At 38.2% G+C, this 21,513-nt stretch overlaps 1 protein-coding gene across 3 annotated transcripts; it reads left to right on the top strand.

Moving 5' to 3' along the window:
- SMPDL3A (sphingomyelin phosphodiesterase acid like 3A) lies at window positions 79–20,622 on the top strand. 3 transcript variants are annotated; one of them, XM_003480256.4, is made up of 8 exons: window positions 79–702; window positions 7,047–7,260; window positions 7,801–7,945; window positions 12,177–12,273; window positions 13,081–13,250; window positions 13,782–13,962; window positions 15,282–15,406; window positions 18,294–20,622. In XM_003480256.4, exons 1-8 carry the CDS (start codon window positions 591–593, stop codon window positions 18,606–18,608), a joined length of 1,359 nt encoding a protein of 452 aa, XP_003480304.1. In that variant the 5' UTR covers window positions 79–590; the 3' UTR covers window positions 18,609–20,622. The 3 variants fall into 3 exon arrangements, with proteins under 3 accessions (XP_003480304.1, XP_020944417.1, XP_020944413.1); XM_021088754.1 differs by having other exon boundaries at window positions 593–698; XM_021088758.1 differs by lacking the exon at window positions 7,047–7,260 and having other exon boundaries at window positions 361–702.

Below are 21,513 nucleotides of genomic sequence, written 5' to 3'. Positions count from 1 at the left end.
AAGGAAAAACCCCAAACAAGTAAAAAACCTAAAACCTAGTGTTTTTGAGCAGTGATTCTCAAACATCACCTTCACTTTAGCATCATATAGAGTACTTGCACAAATACAAACGACTGGGCTTCACCCTCAGAGTTCTGGGTCTGGGACGGGTCTGGGACGGGCCTGGGAATTTTCACGTCTAACTAGATTTCCCAGGTAGCGCTGACACTGCTGGTAAGGGCACCACACTCTTCGATCTACTGTAATGGGACCTCTGCCGATCTCCTCCGGATTAAGACAGTTCGAAGTTCTCTGCATCACTGCTGCAGAGGAACCCCGTGTGCTTAGGGCAGGCGGCATTTAGAGAAGATGATCTGCGCGGGATTGCCACAAGCACATTCCCTCCCAGGCCAGTTCCTGACGCTGATAAACAAAAATACAGATATTCGCTCAACAGCCGCTGAGGATCAAGACAACCGACTCCTTGCGGAATCTCTCCTCGCACGTGACCGCTGGGCGTCTACACTCATATAAGTCCTCTACCTCCTCCCCAGCCCGGGGCGGACGGTCCAAGTGGAGGCGCGGAACAGCCGGAGCGACCGCGACCCGCGATGGCGCTGCTGGGCGCTCTTGTCTGCTGCCTGCTGGCCACCTGGCACAGCCGTCGGGGCCTCGCGCTGCCCCTGGCTCCCACTGGCGGCCAGAGTCCCCCTCCCGTGGTGGGTGAGTCGTCCGTACGCTTTCTTTCCTGGGAGCTGCCCAGGAGCGCCGGCCAAGGCGCCTGCGCAAAGCCGGGACGTGTCGTGGAGCCAGTGGAGCGCCTGGCCCGGGCTCGGCGCGTGGGGCTGTGACTCTGCTGCGGGGCGCCGGGAGGGCGAGGGCGACCAAGGGACCAGAGAGTCAACGCGGCTCCGCAGGGAGGTCGGAGCTGGCTGGGGGAAGGACTCGTGACAGTGGGGGGCGCTGCAAGGGGAGCGGCGGCCGGATCCTCCTCCCATAAGTTGTTTTCAGTTTGTGTCTCCGGGTGTGTTTTGCTCCCAGGGGAAAGGAAGGGGAAAACTGGGTGTCTTTAGGGAAAATGAACCTGGGGGTTTGATGCCCCACATTCCCAAAAGCCCGGAATCTGCCCAGCGTGTAGGGAGAGTTGCGCGGTTTTGGCTTCTCAGCAGTGTAAATTTCAGTGGGACTCTCTTCTGTCCTGCTGGCCAAGTTAGGTGCCTTTTCTTCCCACTCCTCAACCAGAGGCACCTTCACAGTCGCGGTGCTCCCCACTCCTTAGTCTACGTTAGAATTCACAGGGCCTTCATTTCACTTTACCTGGACACCACTGGGCTCCCCGCGGGCAGGGCCAATTTTATTCATTTCCAACACGTAATCCAGTGCCTGTTGTAGAAGTGGTTCTCTAAGTGAGGTCCAGGACCAGGAGCACCACCGTCACCTAAAGTTGTTAAAGATGCAAGTTTTCAGCCTCACCCAAGACCTACCAAATCCCAGACTCCTAGACTTGGGCCCCCACAATTGGTTTAACAAATCCTCCAGGTGATTCTGATGGGTACTACGGTTTGAGAACCACTGGTCCAGAATAGGCAATTGGATGAGAGATTTTATGATGCTACAGGAGCCATCAGTGTCAAAGGTTAAGGTACCCCAACCTCCCTCAACTCCCTCTAAGTATAAGGGCTCTGTTATCTAGAGGGGGGAAGTGAGGTAGATGGAGTTTTTTTTTTTTGGTGGTTGGCCACAGCTGTCTCGGAAAGGGCACAGGGCTTAGTGCTAAAACCTCTCCTCTCTATCGCTCATATCACACGACTTTGGAAATGCTCTGGGAGAAAACTGCCTCCTTTTTGTGCAAGAGCCAAGTCCTCATGACTCAGCTGTCTGGCGGTTGAAAGCAAGAAGTGTTAATCTGGTTTCCCAACTGTCAGTCATAACAAGAATTTGTCCCCAGTACTTACATATGCCGCTTTCTGCTTTAATTAAAGCCGTTCTTCTTTAATTATGGGGCTGTTTAGGATTTTGAGATAAAATGTCCCAGATTGCATGAGGCCAACCAATGGCAAATTCTCCTTTTGATTTTAAAGATCTGATAGCTGAAAGCCTTGATGACAACCTTCTGGGGTCTAGGGAACTTCCACACTGCCCTGTTCTGGTAGGGAAGCTGGGTGATGGAGAGTGGAGTCACCTGGGGAAGAGGAAGGACGAGGGGTAACTGCAATTCAAAGACCACGTGAAATGTAGATCCACCAGTTCCATGTTGGATGTATTAGTGTATATGCTTTCCACTTGGCGTGACCTTACTTCTTCTCCCCCTGATTCCCACCTCAAATGCTTGGACTTCTTTACAACACTGTGGCACACGTGCGTGTGTGTGTGCGCGCGATTGTGTGCGTGCAAGTGCACACGCACAAATTTCCAGTCTCAGCTGTCTTTCTATCAAGTCCTATAGATCATAGGGAGACTTCCCCTGGGGGAGTTTGGCCACAGTTTTTTAGATTTAGTAGGTCAGGACCTGCTGGAGTATTGGTAGGAACAGACATTATAAACAAATAAAAACAGCTATTTTAAACAAGAACCATATGCCCAGATATCTGAATTATGGTTTAATAGAGTCTTTGGGATAAATTATACCTTTTAACATATATTATAAGATTTTTTTGAACATTTATCTAGATATGTTGACAACACACACATATACATTTTTGGAAACCTTTTTAAAGATTATCAGCAGAACAAGAAAGTCATTGTGTAGTAAAAAGAACTTTGGACTGTGAACTAGAGAATCTGGATTGGTGTGTGGACTCTGCCACAGGCCAGGTTTATGGCCTTGGATAGACAGACAGACAAATAGACACATAGCATTTTGTATAAATTTTATTAGAGGTGGGAGGTGAAGCCTCCAGAGGTTCATTATTCATAGATCTGAAGTTAAGAACCTGTCAGAACTCCATTCTTGGCTTCTGCTTAAAGAACACCCTCAGTGCATCTAAATAATTACCCCTCACTTATCTGTCTAGCATGCAATGTAGTGGAAAGAGCTCTAGACTGCAAGTCTGGAGAGACTGGTTCCAGTTCATCTTTCGTTACCGAGTCACCATGTGATCTTGAGGAAATCCTGAATCTACCCATACCTAAATAATGAATGTTTATTTAGGAACTACTGTAGGTCAGACACAGTCTAGATGTTGGAAATATATATGTCTAGGTACTAGGTGACATCAGAGGAAAGCGTCCTTCATGTGCTTCCACTTTTCTTTTACAAAAATTTAATATAGTAAAAATTTTATGTCTCTTACTTGTCACAGTATCTCATATAGGTCTAGTTGTTATCTATTTTACATGAGGCAAGTGATACGGAAGGACTTTATTTTTTCTGGAAGGACATTTGAATGTGAGCAAACACAGAGAGACACTGTGTGCAGTGGCTAAGAACTATGTGGACTCTGGAGTCAGATTTCCTGAATTGCTAATCTTGGCTCTGCTGCATGTGAAATAAGTGACTTGGACTTGATCTCTGTGTACTGTAGTTCTTCATCTTTCAAATGGAAATAATGATCAGTTAATAATGTAAAGTATAAGAAACAGTCATTAAAACTATAGTAAGTACTGAATACATTTTACCTATTACCTGGAAATGGGGAAATTCAATCTCAAAGGCAAGCTTGACATTACAGATTAATAACATTAGTATAACTAATGTTGTACTTGCCAGATGCCAGGCCCTTACTTCTACTAAGTCACTTAACCCTCATTCACTGAACAGTAATACTCCGATTTTATAGATGAAACAGGCCAAGATCACACGCCTAGATTAGGAATTAGAGCTTGGATTCCAAGCCAGGCAGTCTGACTTTTTTTTTTTTTTTTTTTTTTTTTTTTTTTGTCTTTTTAAGGGCCACACCCATCACATATGGAAGTTCCCAGGCTAGGGGTTGAATCAGAGCTGCAGCTGCCAGCCTACGCCACAGCCACAGCAATGCAGGATCCAAGCCACGTCTGCGACCTACACCACAGCTCATGGCAATACTGGATCCCCAACCCACTGAGGGAGGCTGGGATTGAACTAACATCCTCATGGATATTAGTCAGATTCGTTTTCCCTGCATCACAACAGGAACTCTGAAGCCCCCATTCTTAAGCTTAACACTATACGTTTTCTGTATAGTTTACTACATACCTTAACATTCTATGAGTAATAATATACGTATTTACATAAACTGAGATGCATTGTATATTTATATCCCAAGTAAGGGCAGCCTCCAGGGTGATTCTGAAGCTATCTGCCAATCCACTTTATATGCTGGGTAAAGTATGTCCAAGCTGGAAAAAAATGTTGGAGTATTTTCTACATTATGGAATAAAATAAGTTACTCTTGACCACTGTTTCCAAACAGGGACTGAATACCAAGTAATTGACCATAAATGCTATTTTATGTCTACTTTGTTCTGGACCTTTTGTTTACCACCTTTTAGCTGTGATCTTAAATGTGTTATAAAATTATAGAAACACTGTGAAGAAACAATGTCCCAAATATAATATGCCTTTTCCACTTTAAATTAATTGCTTTCAGATTTCTTCTTTATTATCTATGGGTTTTATTCATACTTAACTTTTATTACTTGTGTAGCTGAAACTTTGCATTCTACTTGTTTGCTTTGTGCTTCTGATGCTACTGTGTTACTTCTGATGTGTTTCTGATTGTAAATTAGTCATAATATGAGTGAGTGTAAAATTCAGTGTGAAAAAAATCTCAATATTAAAGCAGTGTATTGGCTGCATATGAGAAGGCAGAAAAATTGTTGATGAAATATGCAAATTAAATATAAGCAAACTTGAGAGCCCTTCAACATGGAGGTTTGGATTTTGACTCTGCCATTTATTAAGCTATATATACTCTAGAGACACTAGAGAAAATTTTCTAATTGATCCAGCAATAATTTCTCAACTCTAAAATGAGAACAATGATTCCAACTTCAAAGAGTAGTTTGAGAATGAAATGACATAGTGTGTTAAATTGCTTGTCACGATGCCTGGCACGTAGTAAATAACAAAGAGAGATAGTGCTGTGATTATTAGTGTTTCCATCAATGGGAGAATCTTTCTCAAAATGATTTCCAAGCAGGGTGCTATCAGATGGGTCCCAGGCTTCTCCCTGAAAACCCAAAGGAAGTACCTCCTTTAGCAAATGCTTCCCTTAATATGATAGAAGATGTTCCTCTATTAAATGGCTTTTAAGAACCTCTGGCTATTGCTAGTTTTTGCTGAAAGCTGGATTAAAGATTCTGTTTCCATTAGGGTTGAGAGACAAGGTTTTACAAGAAATTAGGGGTGAGATGTGGTTACTGGTTCTGCAGTCTATTCACTGTGGAGCCTTAACAAACCACATCATGTTTCTTTGTCCATTTTTCTTTTTTTTTTCTTTTTTTCCTTTTTCATGATCTTTGGTGTATTTATTGTAAGAAACTCTTAACTGCTTGTCGCCTGACTTTTGCCCCTCCAGGGAATGTTGATAATGCTGTGAGACTGATCTTTTTTTGGTTAAGATATCACCATTTCATCCTCTTGCTTATAATTATTATTATTTAGGCTTTTTAGGGCTGCACCTATGGCATATGGAGGTTCCCAGGCTAGGGGTGGAATTGGAGCTGTAGCCACTGTCTAGGCCACAGCCACAGCAACACAGGATCCAAGCCGCATCTGTGATGTACACCATAGCTCTTGGCAACACCAGATCCTTAACCCTTAACCCAAGTGAGGCCAGGGATCAAACCTGCGTCCTCATGGATTTTTTCCACTGAACCATGACAGGGACTCCTCGCTTATAATTTTTAATACGACTTCCCATTGCCTTAGATGTAAAATCCCACATTTCCTTGGAAGAAATGCAAGAACCTTCAAGATATGGCCTTATTTTTAAGTCTGTCCTTCTGCATAAGTCAGACATGGCATTTGGTGATCATCTCACAAACCTGCACTTGTCTACAGCACAGACTCTAGAACTGCCTGCCCTGTTTATACAGTCTTCTGTTTTGTTTCTTTTTTTTTTTTTTTTTTTTTTTGCCATTTCTAGGGCCCCTCCCACAGCATATGGAGGTTTCCAGGCTAGGGGTCTAATTGGAGCTGTAGCCGCCGGCCTACACCAGAGCCACAGGAACTCGGGATCTGAGCCGCATCTGCAACCTACACCACAGCTCATGGCAACGCCGAATCCCCAACCCACTGAGCAAGGCCAGGGATCAAACCCGCAACCTTATGGTTCCTAGTTGGATTTATTAACCACTGAGCCACGAAGGGAACTCCAACACTCTCCTGGTTTTATCAACTATACCCTCCATGACTTGAAACGAATTGCTTAATTTTAAAGGATTTAAAAAAAAAAAAATCCTCAGTTTTTTCACCTCTGAAATTAGAATAACAATTATAATAATTTCCTCATAAGGCTGTCTTATGATTTCATTATTATAGTATCTGATACATTCAGTCAACAAATATTTATTGATTGCCTATTATGTGCTACACAATTTTCAATGCTAGAGGTATAAAATTAAACAGGGAAAATCTCTGCTTTTGTAGACTCTAGTGAATGTAATTGTTTCAAGAAATATTAGTTGCTATTATTAATAATGCTTATTTAAGACTTAGCTTATACATTTTTCTACAAGAAGAATATAAATCAATTCTAAAACCTTAAATTCTGCAAAGGAGACATGCTTTTAAGAAACAATATGGGATTATTATTGACTTCCCAGAAGGATGTCTCCATAAATAGGGCTACACAATGTTTTTTTATATAGTTTTTTATATAGTCTTTGTCAACTAGTCATGCTGCCACTGACCTCATCAGTTCTGATAGGGGTAAATAGTTCTGGTAAAGTCTTGCTACTGTCCTTAGAATCCTTATTTCTGAGAGGGCAAGATTGCATATAACCTCAGGGCATATGCATATTTAAATTAGTAGGGCTTTCTTCTGTCACAGGGTGGAGCAACTATCTCTAGTCTTATTGTAAATATTTGTATGGGAAGTTCAAAAGAGAAGTAGATTTAACACCATTTCTTTCCCCCTCAACAGGACAGTTTTGGCATGTGACTGACTTGCACTTAGACCCTACTTACCACATCACAGATGACCACACAAAAGTGTGTGCTTCATCCAAAGGGGCAAACGCCTCCAATCCTGGCCCTTTTGGAGATGTTCTGTGTGATTCTCCTTATCACCTCATTTTGTCAGCATTTGATTTTATTAAAAAGTCAGGACAAGAAGCATCTTTCATGATATGGACAGGGTAAGTGACTATATAAATACCATTAATTACTCAGTATGTATCTACAGTGTCCTAAGCTTCATTAGAATGCTGAATGTCATAAGAACATTAATTACATTTTAAGAATCGTTTGGATTGAAAAAACACTAGGTCAAATTAATCACCTTTCTTAGGGGCAAGAAAAACTTTAACAGTCTCAGTGGTTTTTTTGGTTTGTTTCTTTTTTTTAGAACACAGGCCTGAGAAATTTGAGGTGAATCCATAAGAGGTGAATCCATAAACAGCATATTTGTGCCAGTCTCTTGAAGTGTTTATTAATGTGATAATAGGTCTTGATTAAATAATCCAAATCCAAAAGGCAACAATGGGAGTTGATCTGTGATAGCAATTTTGTAAACATCATCTTCTAGTTCCATCCAAGAAGTTCCTGGACATGGGATCAAATCCGAGCCACAGCTGTGGCAATGCAGGATGCTTAACCCACTGTGCCATAGTGGTAAGTCCTCAAGTGACTTTTTATAGAAACTGATCTTGTTCTCTCTGATTCTGTCTCCTTTTTAGGGATAGCCCACCTCATGTTCCAGTGCATGAACTCTCAACAGACAGAGTCATAAATGTGATTGCTAATATGACAACCACTGTCCAGAGGCTCTTTCCAGATCTCCAGGTTTTCCCTGCACTGGGTAATCATGACTACTGGCCACAGGTAAATTTGACCACAACTTACAGAAATGCTTAAAAGATTTTGCCCATCAGTAGACTTAAAATTATGCTTATAACTAGCTGATAACAGGGTCAGGGAGGGGCCTCACGGAGGCAGAGTATGCTCTTACTGCTGACCATTGAGGAAGGAAAGACATGTGCTTTGGGGACTTGAAAGTGACTGTTAATAGTTGATACAAAGTTAGGTCCCTAGTGAGTTTTCGGAAGCCAGTTATCCAGTTTGTGGTTTATTAATTCTGGATTTCCTTTATATTCTTCCTCAGTTTCTCCTTTCTTTTGAATAATTTTGTTCATTTGAATTTCCATGTTCAGGTTAGTAAAAAAGGTTAATGTTAACAAGTGTTTACAATTTGTCAGAATTTCTATTGGGTATACTATGCTACCCATACTCTGATCTAAGCTAGATTGTGATTAAAAACAAAAGCATAGCAAATTATCATAAGAACCAATGTTCAAGATGTAATTCAAGGTAGAGATTGCGTTCAGAATATTTAAGGCTTGAGAGAACCCAGGCTTCACCCTACTAGAACAGCTGTTTATTAAGCAGACTGTGTATTACAAACAGTTGGATACCAGCCCTGGTTTCAGGAATCTGCTATCGTAGTGTAGAATCTTAGATTTGTACGTATTCAGGAAATCTTAGAGACTATTGTTTTGTGCAGGGCTTGGCAAACCATGGCCTGTAGTCCAAATGTGCCCTGACACTTGTTTTTGTAAATAAAGTTTTATTGGGACACAGCTGTGGCTATTCTTTCTGCTTTGCCTGTGGCTGCTTTTGCACTGTAATGGCAGAATAGGATGGTTGCCACAGTGACTGTATGGCCCCAAAGCCTGAAGTGTTTATTTGATCTTTTATAGAAAAAGTTTTCTGATTCCCTAATCTAGATCAACTCATCATTTTACAAATGAGAAAACTGAAGCCCAGAAATATGAAGTTGCTAGTTCAAGTGCTCATGGTCACTTATTTAGTGGCAGAGCCCACATCCTGGGTCTTTTGGGTTCAGCTAAACAAATTTCCTCTCACACACATCCTTTGCTCTTGCCAGACTGACCTATTAATGTTTCCTGAACATGGTATTTACTTTCATGCTTGTCGTTGCCTATGTTTTTCTTTTTGTTTAGAATATCTTTTCCATCTCACATCAAAAGGATGCTTAATGAGGGTTTTTTTTTTTTCCCCTTTTTTTTGGCCATCCTGAGGCACATGGAGTTCCCGGGCCAGGGATCAGATCTGAGCCACAGCTGTAGCTACACGGGATCCTTAACCCATTGCTGGGGCAGGCCAGGGATTGAACCTGTGACCAGGGCCTGCAGAGATGATGCTGATTGTACCATATGATCCCATTTTACCATAGCGGGAACTCCATGAGGGTTTTGATTATATTGGTTAATCTAACCTGAATACAGTGACTTTGAAAAGTTGTATTCTAGGACAAGCTCAAGTTTCAACTGACTTCTTGGCCCTGGGCCTCTAGTCTTGAGATGAACAGTATGGGAGTCTTTGTGAGTCAGCCTCTCAACTGGTGGTCAGTTTTTGTTACAACTGAGATGTCAGCCCACACAGGGCAGAGGTTTCGGGAACCGACAGTCTCCAGGAGCTGGAAGTTACACACAATGTGGAAGTTGTGCACAATGTGGAAGTTGAGCACAATGTTTTCATATGCTTTAGGTGCCAGGCAGACTGGCATAATGGAAAAACATGTGGGGTTTAGAGTCACATTTACTAGAACTAAAAAAACCTGTCCTACCCTGCTTCTAATAGCTTGAGCAACTTGGACAGTAATTCACGTAACCAACCCTGATCATTTGTAAACTTGAAAAGCCTTAGGGAAAGTTAGTGATACTATAAGGAAAGGGCATAGTTTGCTACTTGCACATGATAAGCCCTCAGTAAGTGGAGAGGTGGTTATTGTAGCATTAAGCAATGACATGGGATCTGTGTTTCCCAACACCATTTAGGATTTCTTTCTTTCTTTCTTTCTTTCTTTTTTTTTTTTGCTTTCTTAGGGCCACACCCACGGCATATGGAGGTTCCCAGGCTAGAGGTTGAGTCAGAGCTACAGCTGCCAGCTTACCCTACAGCCACAGAAACGTGGGATCCACCTGAGTCTGCAACCTCCACCATAGCTCACAGCAGCACCAAATCCTTAACCCAGTGAGAGAGGCCAGGCATCGAACCCACGACCTCATGGTTCCTAGTCAGATTCGTTTCTACTTTGCCACAATAGGAACTCCCGTTGTTTTTGTTTGTTTGTTTCATTTTATTTTTATCTCTGCTATTTTTTCAAAGCCAAAGATATAGATGCACTATAACTTCTAAAATATATCCTATTATAGGTACAGCTAGGATGAATTGGGCAGCCTGTATTCCTTAAACAGTTAATTTTTTCTCTTTCTAGCTTATGCTCTTATATCTGAAAATCTTCTTTCTCTTATTCTCCTGCCATCCTTCCACCTCAGTTACTACAAATGTCAACTGTAATTTGAAAGTCCCACAACAAATTCTCCTAGAGACTCATATCTGAGATTGAATTCTGGTGAACGTATAGTAACAAATAAATTGGGTGTGTCATGTCTCCATTAAAACACCATAAACATGTACCTAAACAAAGCTGCATAAACATACAAATACAGACACAAGACCCTACCTGTTACATCAGAAGGAGATATTTGTGTGGATAGCCCAGGAATTTCTTCCCATTGCTGCTCAAGAAAGTGTTCTGGGCTGGAGACCTCTTGTACTCCTGCTCTGGTGAGGCCACCAAACTGGGGTTGTGGTCAGTTCCCATTATTTCTCAGCAATTTCTCAGCAGCGATCATGTCACAGCCAAAAAGGATTGAGATTATAGCATGGTACAAAAATAATTGGATCTAAGAGTGATGGAAGAAAGACTTGAGATTCAGCCCAGCTGCCCTTGGATTAATCACCTAATTTCACTAGTGCTCATATTTCCCACCTTTAAAATAGAGAAGAAAGTCTAGAGTAATGTTTCTATAAAAGATTCTATATATGCCAGTATCTTGGCATCCATCCCAAAGTAAACAAATGGCTAAGATTTCAAGTTTTCGAGGATGCTGATTACCAATTTTTAATCAGAATTTAGATTAGCTTAAGCCACTGTGTAGTTTTCAGACAGATGATTCTGATCTCTGCCACAAATTGAAAATATACTTTGGATAATTAGTTTCAGTTAAAAGAAGTCATTTGTTTATTTCTTGCCCTGAATGTATTTATGTTTTCATCATGCATTATTAGGCATATGTATTAGGAACTAATGTGACTTGGGTGTCATCTTGAAAGGAAATCAGTGTTTTAATTAATGATGACATTCTTCTTCAGTGTCTTTAAGAAATAGATCTGTGTCACCAATGTACAGAAGAAGTGAGCAGAGTGAAGAAAATGGATTCAATTTTTTAGTATACTTTTTTGGGAAAAAAGTACAAATGATTACCCAATTTCACAAATGATTTCTGTGTTTTAATTCAGTATCTACTTTCTCAAAAAAAATTTTTTTCTCCCCTAGAGCTTACCATAAAGATGCTTTATTATAATATAATAAAATAGGGTGATAAAAAGATACTTTATAATCTATTATACATATGCTATTAAAAAATCAAAATGTTGATAAAATGTAGGCTGACATAAAGACATATGGTTGCAAGTCTTCATTCAAGAAGTTAAGAAGCTTTATGCTAGTGCTCAGAGGACTTTAATTCTAAAATCATGACATTTTCTCCACTTCCAGGCCTTTCATGTTCAGGTTTAAACCTGTCTTCAGTGTGTCTTTAATGAGCACACGTCCACATCCTTTCTATCCAGCCAGGCCAAAACAAATGCTTTCTTCTGTATATGGCACCATGCTGGTATCTGTGCCATTGGTTTTGCTTGGATTCACTTTCTTTCAACTTGATGAAATCATTTTCAAAGTTTGGTTCGAATGCTGTTTTCACTCTCCCTACTGACTCTTGGGCCAGACTTGACTGTTCTTGCTTCTCCACTCCCAGAACCTTGTGGTGGTACCTAGCACACTGGCTTAGAGATGACTGGTTACATTTTGTCCTTCCCAACTAAGTTATAAATTCCTTGAAAAATCTCTCTAGTATTCTTGCATCTCCAGATGCCTAACATAGTAATAATCACTCAAGTAATATTTAAATTAATTAATCCATATATCTTTAGAGTTTCAATGGTGGATTATATTGTTTGTGGCCAGGATCAACTGCCTATAGTCACCAGTGAGGTGTACAATGCAGTAGCAAACCTCTGGAAACCATGGCTGGATGAGGAAGCTATAAGTACTTTAAGGAAAGGTAAGTGAAAGATTTGCTTATCCCCATTTTGTCTCTATTTTTAATTCAGTTCATGTTTAGACTTAGATCTTTAATGTTTGCTTGGGCGTACTAGTTCTGAAGAGCCTCTGTGCCCAGTTTTTCTGGAGGCCCTGCCATTTCTTCCTCAGTATTCTCTGGCAAGATTCTTGTGTATTCCCATTCTTTGGATTTTAGATTTCACACTATCCCCAAACATACAAAAGTAGGAGTTGATGTATTAATCTTTTATAAAATTCAGTACTTATTGCCTAGTGCCAAGACATTTAGTTATCTTTTCATGTGAAGTTGGATACAAATGCTGTTACTTCAATATGTGGCACTGGCAGCATTGGACCTGGCACATAGTAGAGTTTGTTTCTTTCTTTTCTTTCTTTTTATGGCCATACCTGCAGTAAACGGAAGTTTTCAGGCTAGGAGTCAAATCAGAGCTTCAGCTGCTGGCTTATGCCACAGCAACACCAGATCTGCAACCTATACCACAGGTCACGGCAATGCCAGATCTTTAACCCACTGCATGAGGCCAGGGATTGAACCCATATCCTCATTGATACTAGTTGGATTCATAACTCTCTGAGCCACAATGGGAACTCCTGCATAGATTTTCATAAGTGTTTGTTAAATCTGATTCTTATCGTTTGACAGCCTAGGTAAGTACAAACTAAACAATGGGCAATAAGTGTAACCTTCCTAAATGGCTTGTAACCATAATTAAGAATTTGCTTTCACAGTATCTATGTATCTGCCTGTCTATTTTTCTAGAATGTATTTAAACATTTGTTTTTATAGGTGGCTTTTATTCACAGAAAGTTTCGACTAATCTGAACCTTAGGATCATCAGTCTCAACACAAATTTGTACTACAGCCCAAATGTCGTGACCCTAAATAAGACTGACCCAGCGAATCAGTTTGAATGGCTAGAAAATACACTGAACATCTCTCAGCAAAAGAAGGAGAAGGTAGATATCATAGACCAACATTATCAGGGGATAAACAGAGGGTCAAACTTGTGTATTTATTAGAGTTGGGGGGTCAGGTATTAATAAAAGTATTAATATTAATATATATAATTATATATTATTTATATATTATATAATAATTAATATATAATATAATATTAATATAATATTAATAAAATTTAAAGATTTCTTACATGAAACACTAAGATTTGCCTCTGTTGTTGATCATTTTATTTTGTTTTGTTTGTAATGCTTTGAGGATTGATTGACATCTGTCGATATTAAAATTTTTTTTGAGCAAGGTCACAGTTACCTTATATCACAAACCATGTAGTTTGAGACAAGTACAAATATAGGGCCATTAATAGTTTCATAATTTTCATCTTTTTTCGATAATAAATAGGAAATATGGTATTCACTTTCTAAAATGTAATTAACATGCTTTCTATCTTGAGTATCTAAATGTCAGTGGTTATAATAAATGTGAAATGTGCAGATTCTCATCAGTCCTCTTTGTGTCTCTTCCTCCAGGTGTACATCATAGCTCATGTTCCAGTGGGGTATCTGCCTTATTCAAAGAGCACCACGGCAATGAGAGAATACTATAATGAAAAACTGATAGATATTTTTAGAAAATATAGTGACATCATTGCAGGACAATTTTATGGACACACTCACAGAGATAGCATCATGGTGCTTTCAGACAAAAAAGGTATTATAGTGTTCTATTTGCATCACTCCAATCTAAAATGCTAGAGCAAAGCAATGAATATCCATTAATTTCTACTGATCAGTAAATTAAAAGTTTTATTAGATCTACCTGCCAGCCTTTTCTCAGTTACCCTCTATGAGTGTATGGCGACTGTCCAAATCACATTTAGTCCTGCAACTGGGTTTCTTCCTATTAGTTCCACCAGGCCATCATCATTTCATTGCTGTCAGTACAAAAGCCTCTGAAATCCTCAGCTCACTCAAAGTTCTTTTAGATTCTCAAGTTTAGAGAACCATTGCTTTTTATTTACCAGCAAGACTCAAGTTTCTTTCGCTATGACTAGTTTTATCTCTCAGAATTTAAAGGGCAAAGCACAATTTACTGTTAGTTTAAAATAAAATATATTAAGCTCTTTTAACTGCTTTTTGACATTATCATCTACTGAGCATTAAAAGAAAAAAATAGAAAAAGCTCTAGCTTTAAATAAGACAATGATTATTTTTAAATATCACTTCTGCATGAAGTCAGAGAACTGAGTTAACAAGATAAGAGTCTTGATTTCTTACTAGTCAGCCAGGAGATAAATCAATATGTTATTTCTTTTCAATAACTGGGGAACAATTTTGAAATGCTTTACCTTTTTCATCTATAAGAAGTGGGCTTTTTCAGCATTTGATGTCTTTTTTTTAACTCAGAAAGAAATTTAGTTCTGTAATAGATATGTATGAAACACAGTGACACTTTAATCAAATTCTTATTTTATGATTATGGGAATATTATTATAGATAGGGTACAGAAACCTAGCTTTGTATTTTTTACATGTGTATACTTATCATAAGTTGGCTATTTTATTATGAAACATTTTGAATATATATGAAGGCAGAGAGAATGATAAAGCAAACCCCTATATACCATCACTTAGATTCATCTCCCTATCTATAAGATTCTGCCACATTTATTTTACCTATCCATTTTTATTCTTTTTTTCTGAAATATTTAAAAGTAAATCTCAAACATTGAATGTATTTCATCTGTATATGCTTCTGTATTCTTTGCTAAAATATATAGATAACTTATATAATCATAATACCATTAACTTATCTAACAAAATCAATAAATAATTCTTTTAATCTCTCTGTAATAAAACTTTCCCTGTCTTCTCAAAAGTGTCTCTTTACTGTTGTTTCAAATCAGGATCCATCAGGATCCCACATGATTTGGCTGTTATGAACTGTTAACCTCTTAATCTAGAACTTGCTCCTATTTTTAATATAAGCTCAATTATTAAAAATATGTTTATGTGCATATGTTGTATCTAGGAAATCCAATAAATTCTTTGTTTGTGGCACCTGCTGTTACCCCAGTGAAGAATGTTTTAGAAAAACTGACCAACAATCCTGGCATCAGACTATTTCAGTATGATCCTCGTGATTATAAATTAGTGGTAAGTTGGCGCGATTTTAGAATTGACCCCATAGTTATACATACATATCTTTGTGGTTTTATTAGTTTAGTTGAATATTTTCAGCAGAGCTATCGTGAGTTGTACTTCGTGTTGAAATCTCAGGATGTCTTTCTTCTTTTTGTATTGGGAATGCAGCACTTTCTAAGTAGGGCATTATGAGGTTAGCCTTTGGGAAGCTCCTTGGGTCCTCCTAAGGACTTCACATTTATTTAGATAAGGGTCTCATTGGACAGTGCTTTGTTTGTGGACTTGTAGGCATAGAAAATGTTTCACTATGTCATATTTGTTATAATTACTATTTGCCATAACATAGCTTTGAAGAAGAAAATAGGCTCTGAAACCATACTCTCTAAAGAATGATCTTAACCTAACTTCTCCATGTCCTGGTCTATTCATTTGTAAAACAAGGATTAAAATATTACTGACCTTGCTGAGTTGCTGAGAGGATTACATGAACAAACGTTTGTAAAGCACTTTAAAAAATGCTTGGCTCATAGTAAGCACTCAATAAATGTTGGCAAAAGGTTTTTGTAAAGAAAATAAATTGAACTGGACCTTTGAGACCAAAGTTCTCTGGAGCTGGTACATGACTCTGTGCTTTATATCAGTTCAGCATCAAAGGGCTGGACATTTAGCTTATGGGTACTGCCCCTTTTAACAAACAGAGTGTGAAAAGAATTTCCCAGTTAAAGACTCTATTGATATAAGTATGTTTTTCTCTTAGATGAATTTAATAGGAGATAGCTCTGTTATTTCCTAGAGCATGTTTTTACAAAAAAGGCAAGGCAGGAGAAATCTAGTTTAATCCATAAACATTAGATTAAATGGGAAATAAGACAACTGACTGATAAAATAGCCCAAAGGAATTTTCCTTGCAACTATTAGTTGCTTATTTTTGGTCACAGTTTCAGTTTCAGCACTTGTGATAGGTCTGTTCATCTTTTCTATTTCATCTTGGTTTAGTCTTGGAAGATTGTACTTTTCTAAGAATTCATCCATTTCGTCTAGGTTTTCCATTTTATTGACATGTAGTTGCATGTAGTAGTCTCCTATGATCCTTTGTATTTCTGTGATGTCCGTTGTAACTTCTCCTTCATTTCTAATTTTATTGAGTCCTCTCTTTTTTTTTTTCTTGATAAGTCTGGCTAAAGGTTTATCAATTTTTTGACCTTTTCAAAGAACCAGTTTTTCGTTTCATTGATCTTTTCTGTGGTATTCTTTGTTTCTATTTCATTGATTTCTGCTCTGATCTTTCTGATTTCTTTCCTTCTGCTAACTTTAGGTCTTGTCTGTTATTCTCTCTCTAGCTGCTTTAGATGTAAAGTTCACTTGTTTATTTGAGCTTTTTCTTGTCTCCTGAGGTAGGCTTGTATTGCTATAATCTTCCCTCATAGAACTGCTTTTACTGCATCCCATAGGTTTTGGAGTGTTTTATCTTTGTTGTCATTTGCTTCCAGGTATTTTTTAATTTCCTCTTTGATTTCCTCAGTGATCCATTGGTTGTTTTGTAGCATGCTATTTAGTCTCCAAGTGTTTGTGTTTTTTGAAGTTTTTTTCTTGTTGTTGATTTCCAGTTGTATAGCGTTGTGGTCGGAAAAGATGCTTGATATGATTTCAATTTTCTTAAAGTTACCGAGGCTTGATTTGTAGACCAGGATCAATCTTAGAGAATGTTCTGTGTGCACTTGAGAAGAATGTGTATTCTGTTGCTTTTGGATGAAATGTCCTGTAAATATGTATTAAGTCCATCTGGTCTAATGCTTCATTCAGGGCCTGTGTTTCCTTATTGATTTTTTGTCTGGTTGATCTGTCCATTGCTGTTAGTGGGGTGTTAAAGTCCCCCATTATGGTTGTGTTATTGTTGATTTCTCCTTTTAAGGTTGTTAGTAGTTGCCTCATATATTGTGGTGATCCTATGCTGAGTGCATAAATATTTAAAATTGTCAAATCTTCTTCTTGGATTGATCTTTTGATCATTATGTAATGTCCTTCCTGTCTCTTAAAATAGTCTTCATTTTAAGGTCTATTTTGTCTGATATGAGTATTGCTATTCCAGCTTTCTTTTAATTCCCATTTGCATGGAATATTTTCTTCCATCCTCTCAAATTGTTTATTTTTGGATCTGAATCTCTGATACACACACATACATGGGCACACATGTGCATATATAAGTAAATGTATATGTGTATATACATCTACACACTGATATATGTATATACACACTGATATAGTACCATGTAATTTTTAAAGTGCAAAACAGTTTGTATAGTTTGATTTCATTTTTTGAAAAAGCCAACAATGTAGATACAGAAATATATTCTAAATATTTATATTTGTTTTGTACATAAAGTCTAGAATAGCACACATACACTAGAGTGCTGGTAAATGTTTAACAACTGTTCACTATTGGGGGGAAGTGCTTTTATTTGTAGTGTCTTCCAATTTCCATGATATAAATATTCCCATCATGGCCAGTTTCAAGCTGCCAAAGAGTTATCAACTCACTCACAAGACACCTGAAAATTTGACAGCTAGCACTGTGGGCCACTGCCAACATATGACTGATTTATACAGAACTATTAGCAGTGGTTACTTCTGAGGTGTGTGAATTGAAGGCTTTTCATTTGTACATCTCCCTTCACAGTTTAGACTATTTTCTGTTATACTCTTTCATTATTTTTAAGTGAAAAAAACAATATAGATTTTTCTATTGATGCTTTTTTTTTTTGCTTTAAGAGCAATTCTTTTAAAAGAATGATTATACTTTAAATTAAGAATGTCACATAAATTCTATAAAGATCTTCTTGCTCTGTGGTACTTTACATGCCAAAAATAATCCAGACTTTATTACTTGTTTTAACTATAGAATATGCTGCAGTACTACTTGAACCTGACTGATGCTAATCTAAAGGGAGAATCCAATTGGAAGCTGGAGTATAACCTGACCCAGACCTATGACATTGAAGATTTGCAGCCAAAAAATTTGTATGGATTAGCTAAACAATTTGCAATCCTAGACAGTAAACAGTTTATAAAATACTACAGTTACTTCTTTGTGAGTTATGATACCAGTGTAACTTGTGATGAGACATGTAAGGCCTTTCAGATTTGTGCAATTATGTATCTTGATGTTATTTCTTATACAGACTGCCTCAAACATTACATAAAACGCAATCCATAGTAGTTCACAGTTTATACTCAGAAAATTTGACATTGCTCTATTTCTGAGATCACTTTGTGGGAATTGTTATGCAAATCTCTGTGAGTTACTGAATGTGAGAAGAATTACTGTCTTTGGTTTTTTATAATGCCCAAATATAGAAATTTTTAACATTCTAAATTTTTCATTATATTGAATATATTTAAATTTCCCATTACGCGAATGATTTTTGGATGTAAATATCTAATCTTCCGGTTTATATAATTATATCTAATTTATACTCTTGTTGAAATTGTCATTTATACAATAAAACAAATTACTTTTCCCTAAGTATGATGAATTATTTTTAATATGGGAGTGTTCAGTCTTTTAATTCATTCTTGTGGAAACTTCATGTGGAAATTGAGGTTCAAACTATTTAAGTACCATGACGTTAACACTGTTCATGCACTATCTATACCCTTGGGAAAACACCAAGGTTGCATTAGGGTTGTCTTGGAGTCTATGAAACATCATGGGACATGTTCTCACTTGCTGTCTTCATTCTGTGAGTTGAAGGGGAGTCCTCTTTAGTATCACTAAGTGTCAAGGAAGAGAGTATCATAAGTTGCACTTAATGCAACTGCAATACTAGCACAAGGCCTAGGTCCTAACCCAGTGTCTGGTACTTAGTAAATACTTGCTGAAGTGAATTCACAGATAGGAATATTTCTCAAAGAAATAAGCTAGGGTGCAGAGGTGGCATTTTCTTTGCCATGCTATTCCAGGAGAGGATGAAAATGAGCTTTTATTTCATGGAACGATTTTTAGAGTTCTCCCATGGTTGCTTGCTTCTCTTGAGCTTCTCTCAAGATGTTTTTTGCTTCCAGCCTAAGTGGGAGAATTAAAGTAGAAGAGAAGAGAAGGAGGTAGAGAGGTCTGGGGGAAGAGATTTTACACCCCCATACTCTGGCTTGCTGTAGAAGACACACAGTCAGCAGCCTTACTGAGGCCAGCCAAAGAGGAGAGTGCAACTCATTATCCATGGGACTCATCTAACTTTATGCGCAAAAAAATGATTATAGCTATAAGTTCTCATCTTAATGAAACCAAAGAAGCCTAATTTCCAGAGGACAGAGAATGTGAATATTACGAAATAAAAACATTACATCTAAGCAACTATCAATATTCGTTAGGTAAACTTTAAAAAAAAATTAGGTTCAAAAATAAATTAGCAAGTTTTAAAAGTGAAACACAGCAAAAATTTATTCTTATAAAATAATAATCACATTGTTTAGAACTTGTCCTACCTGCCTTTATATTTAAAGTTGGTATTGTCAAATTATTACATCATGCATTTATATATTCTTATATGTATGGACAGAAGTTTTAAGAAAATAGGTTTGCGCATGTAAGGAACATTTTAAAATAGTGCAACCAAAGGTGACATGAGCTGATTCAGTGAGTCCCAGAATGGGAAGGAAACAAGTCTGGGTTTGTGAGATAATTGTGGAGGATATTCTTGCTTCTGCTGGGGATTTGAGGCAGTGAACATTTAGAGTCCTTCCCACATGATTCTACAGTTTAATTTTTTTTTCGTCTTTTTTTTTTTAGGCCCACACCCATGGTATATGAAGGTTCCCAGGATAGGTGTTGAATTGGAGCTGCAGCCAGCAGCTCTTGCCACAGCCGCAGCAACAAGGGATCTGAGCGGCATCTACACCATGGCTTTTAGCAATGCCAGATCTTTAACCCACTGAGTGAGGCCAGGGATTGAACCCTTATCCTCATGGATAGTAGTCGGGTTCTTAACCCACCAAGTCACAACAGGAACTCCTACAGTTTAAAAAATTTAATGTTACCTTTTGTATGCTGTTTGCTTTTACCTTAAAATAGAAATAAATAATCTTAAAGTTTGAGTAACATTTAGCAATGTTATCAGTATATAGTTAATAAATTTTCCATTCTAAAATCAGAACATGTTACAATTATTTATTGTGGTTTATTTCAGATCATGTTCAAAAATGTAATAAATTTTATTATGCCCACAGTAAAACTTGTCTTGATTTGCATCTGTTTATTAGATAGTGCTTTTGCAAATTCATAAGCATCCTATTTAGATGTTTTTAAATTGCTACTTTGAAACCAGTTTTTTTTTTTTGTTTGTTTGTTTTTTTACAATGCTTCACCACACATTGACTGGGGGGGGAGGGGAGTGAAAGGTTAGGTGAATGGGAGAGAGTCTTTGATAAGAACCATTGAGTTAGGTGGGTAGAGAGATTTAGGGGCAAAACATACCTGCTTATATATACTAGGAAGTATCCATTCCAATGAATTTTTTCCATTTATAATAGCTACACTCTCACATATTATGGATGGGCTGGCTAAATTGAACAGGTATCTCCCATCATGAATGCAGGAGAAGAATCTGCTTAGTGAATTCAGCATCTGTCCTGGTGGTGCCTAGTCCCAGGACACCATCCCCTCATGTGTTCACACTCCTGAAAGAATTCTGTTACTCTAGATTCTTGAAATGTGAGCTGAATCCCACCTCTCAAATACTGTTACAACTTCCATGAGCGACTTTTTTATGCAATGTGCTTTATGCCAAAAGGAGAAAGCTGGAATTTAATTGGGGTAAAAGTACAGGTAATGTGACCATTTCTGAACCTGATTTCTAAATAAAATCTTGCTTTCATTGTTAATATAACAAAGCTGTTTAGGAAGAAGGCTAGTGGAGCCTCTAAAAAATGGAGCTAGTTTTAATCCAGGAGGATGCAGATTCGACCCATGACTTTGCTCAGTGGGTTAAGGATCTGGCATTGCCCTGAGCTGTGGTGGAGGTTGCAGATGCGGCTCAGATCCTGTGTTGCTGTGGCTGTGGCACAGGCCAGCAGGCATAGCTCTGATTAGACCCCTAGCCTGGGAAGCTTCATATACCGTGGGT

The sequence above is a fragment of the Sus scrofa genome, chromosome 1 (genome assembly GCF_000003025.6).
Source record: "Sus scrofa isolate TJ Tabasco breed Duroc chromosome 1, Sscrofa11.1, whole genome shotgun sequence".
In the NCBI taxonomy this organism is placed as follows: Eukaryota; Metazoa; Chordata; class Mammalia; order Artiodactyla; family Suidae; genus Sus; species Sus scrofa.
Note: the sequence above shows the minus strand (reverse complement) of the source record. Positions and strands in the feature narration are given on the sequence as shown.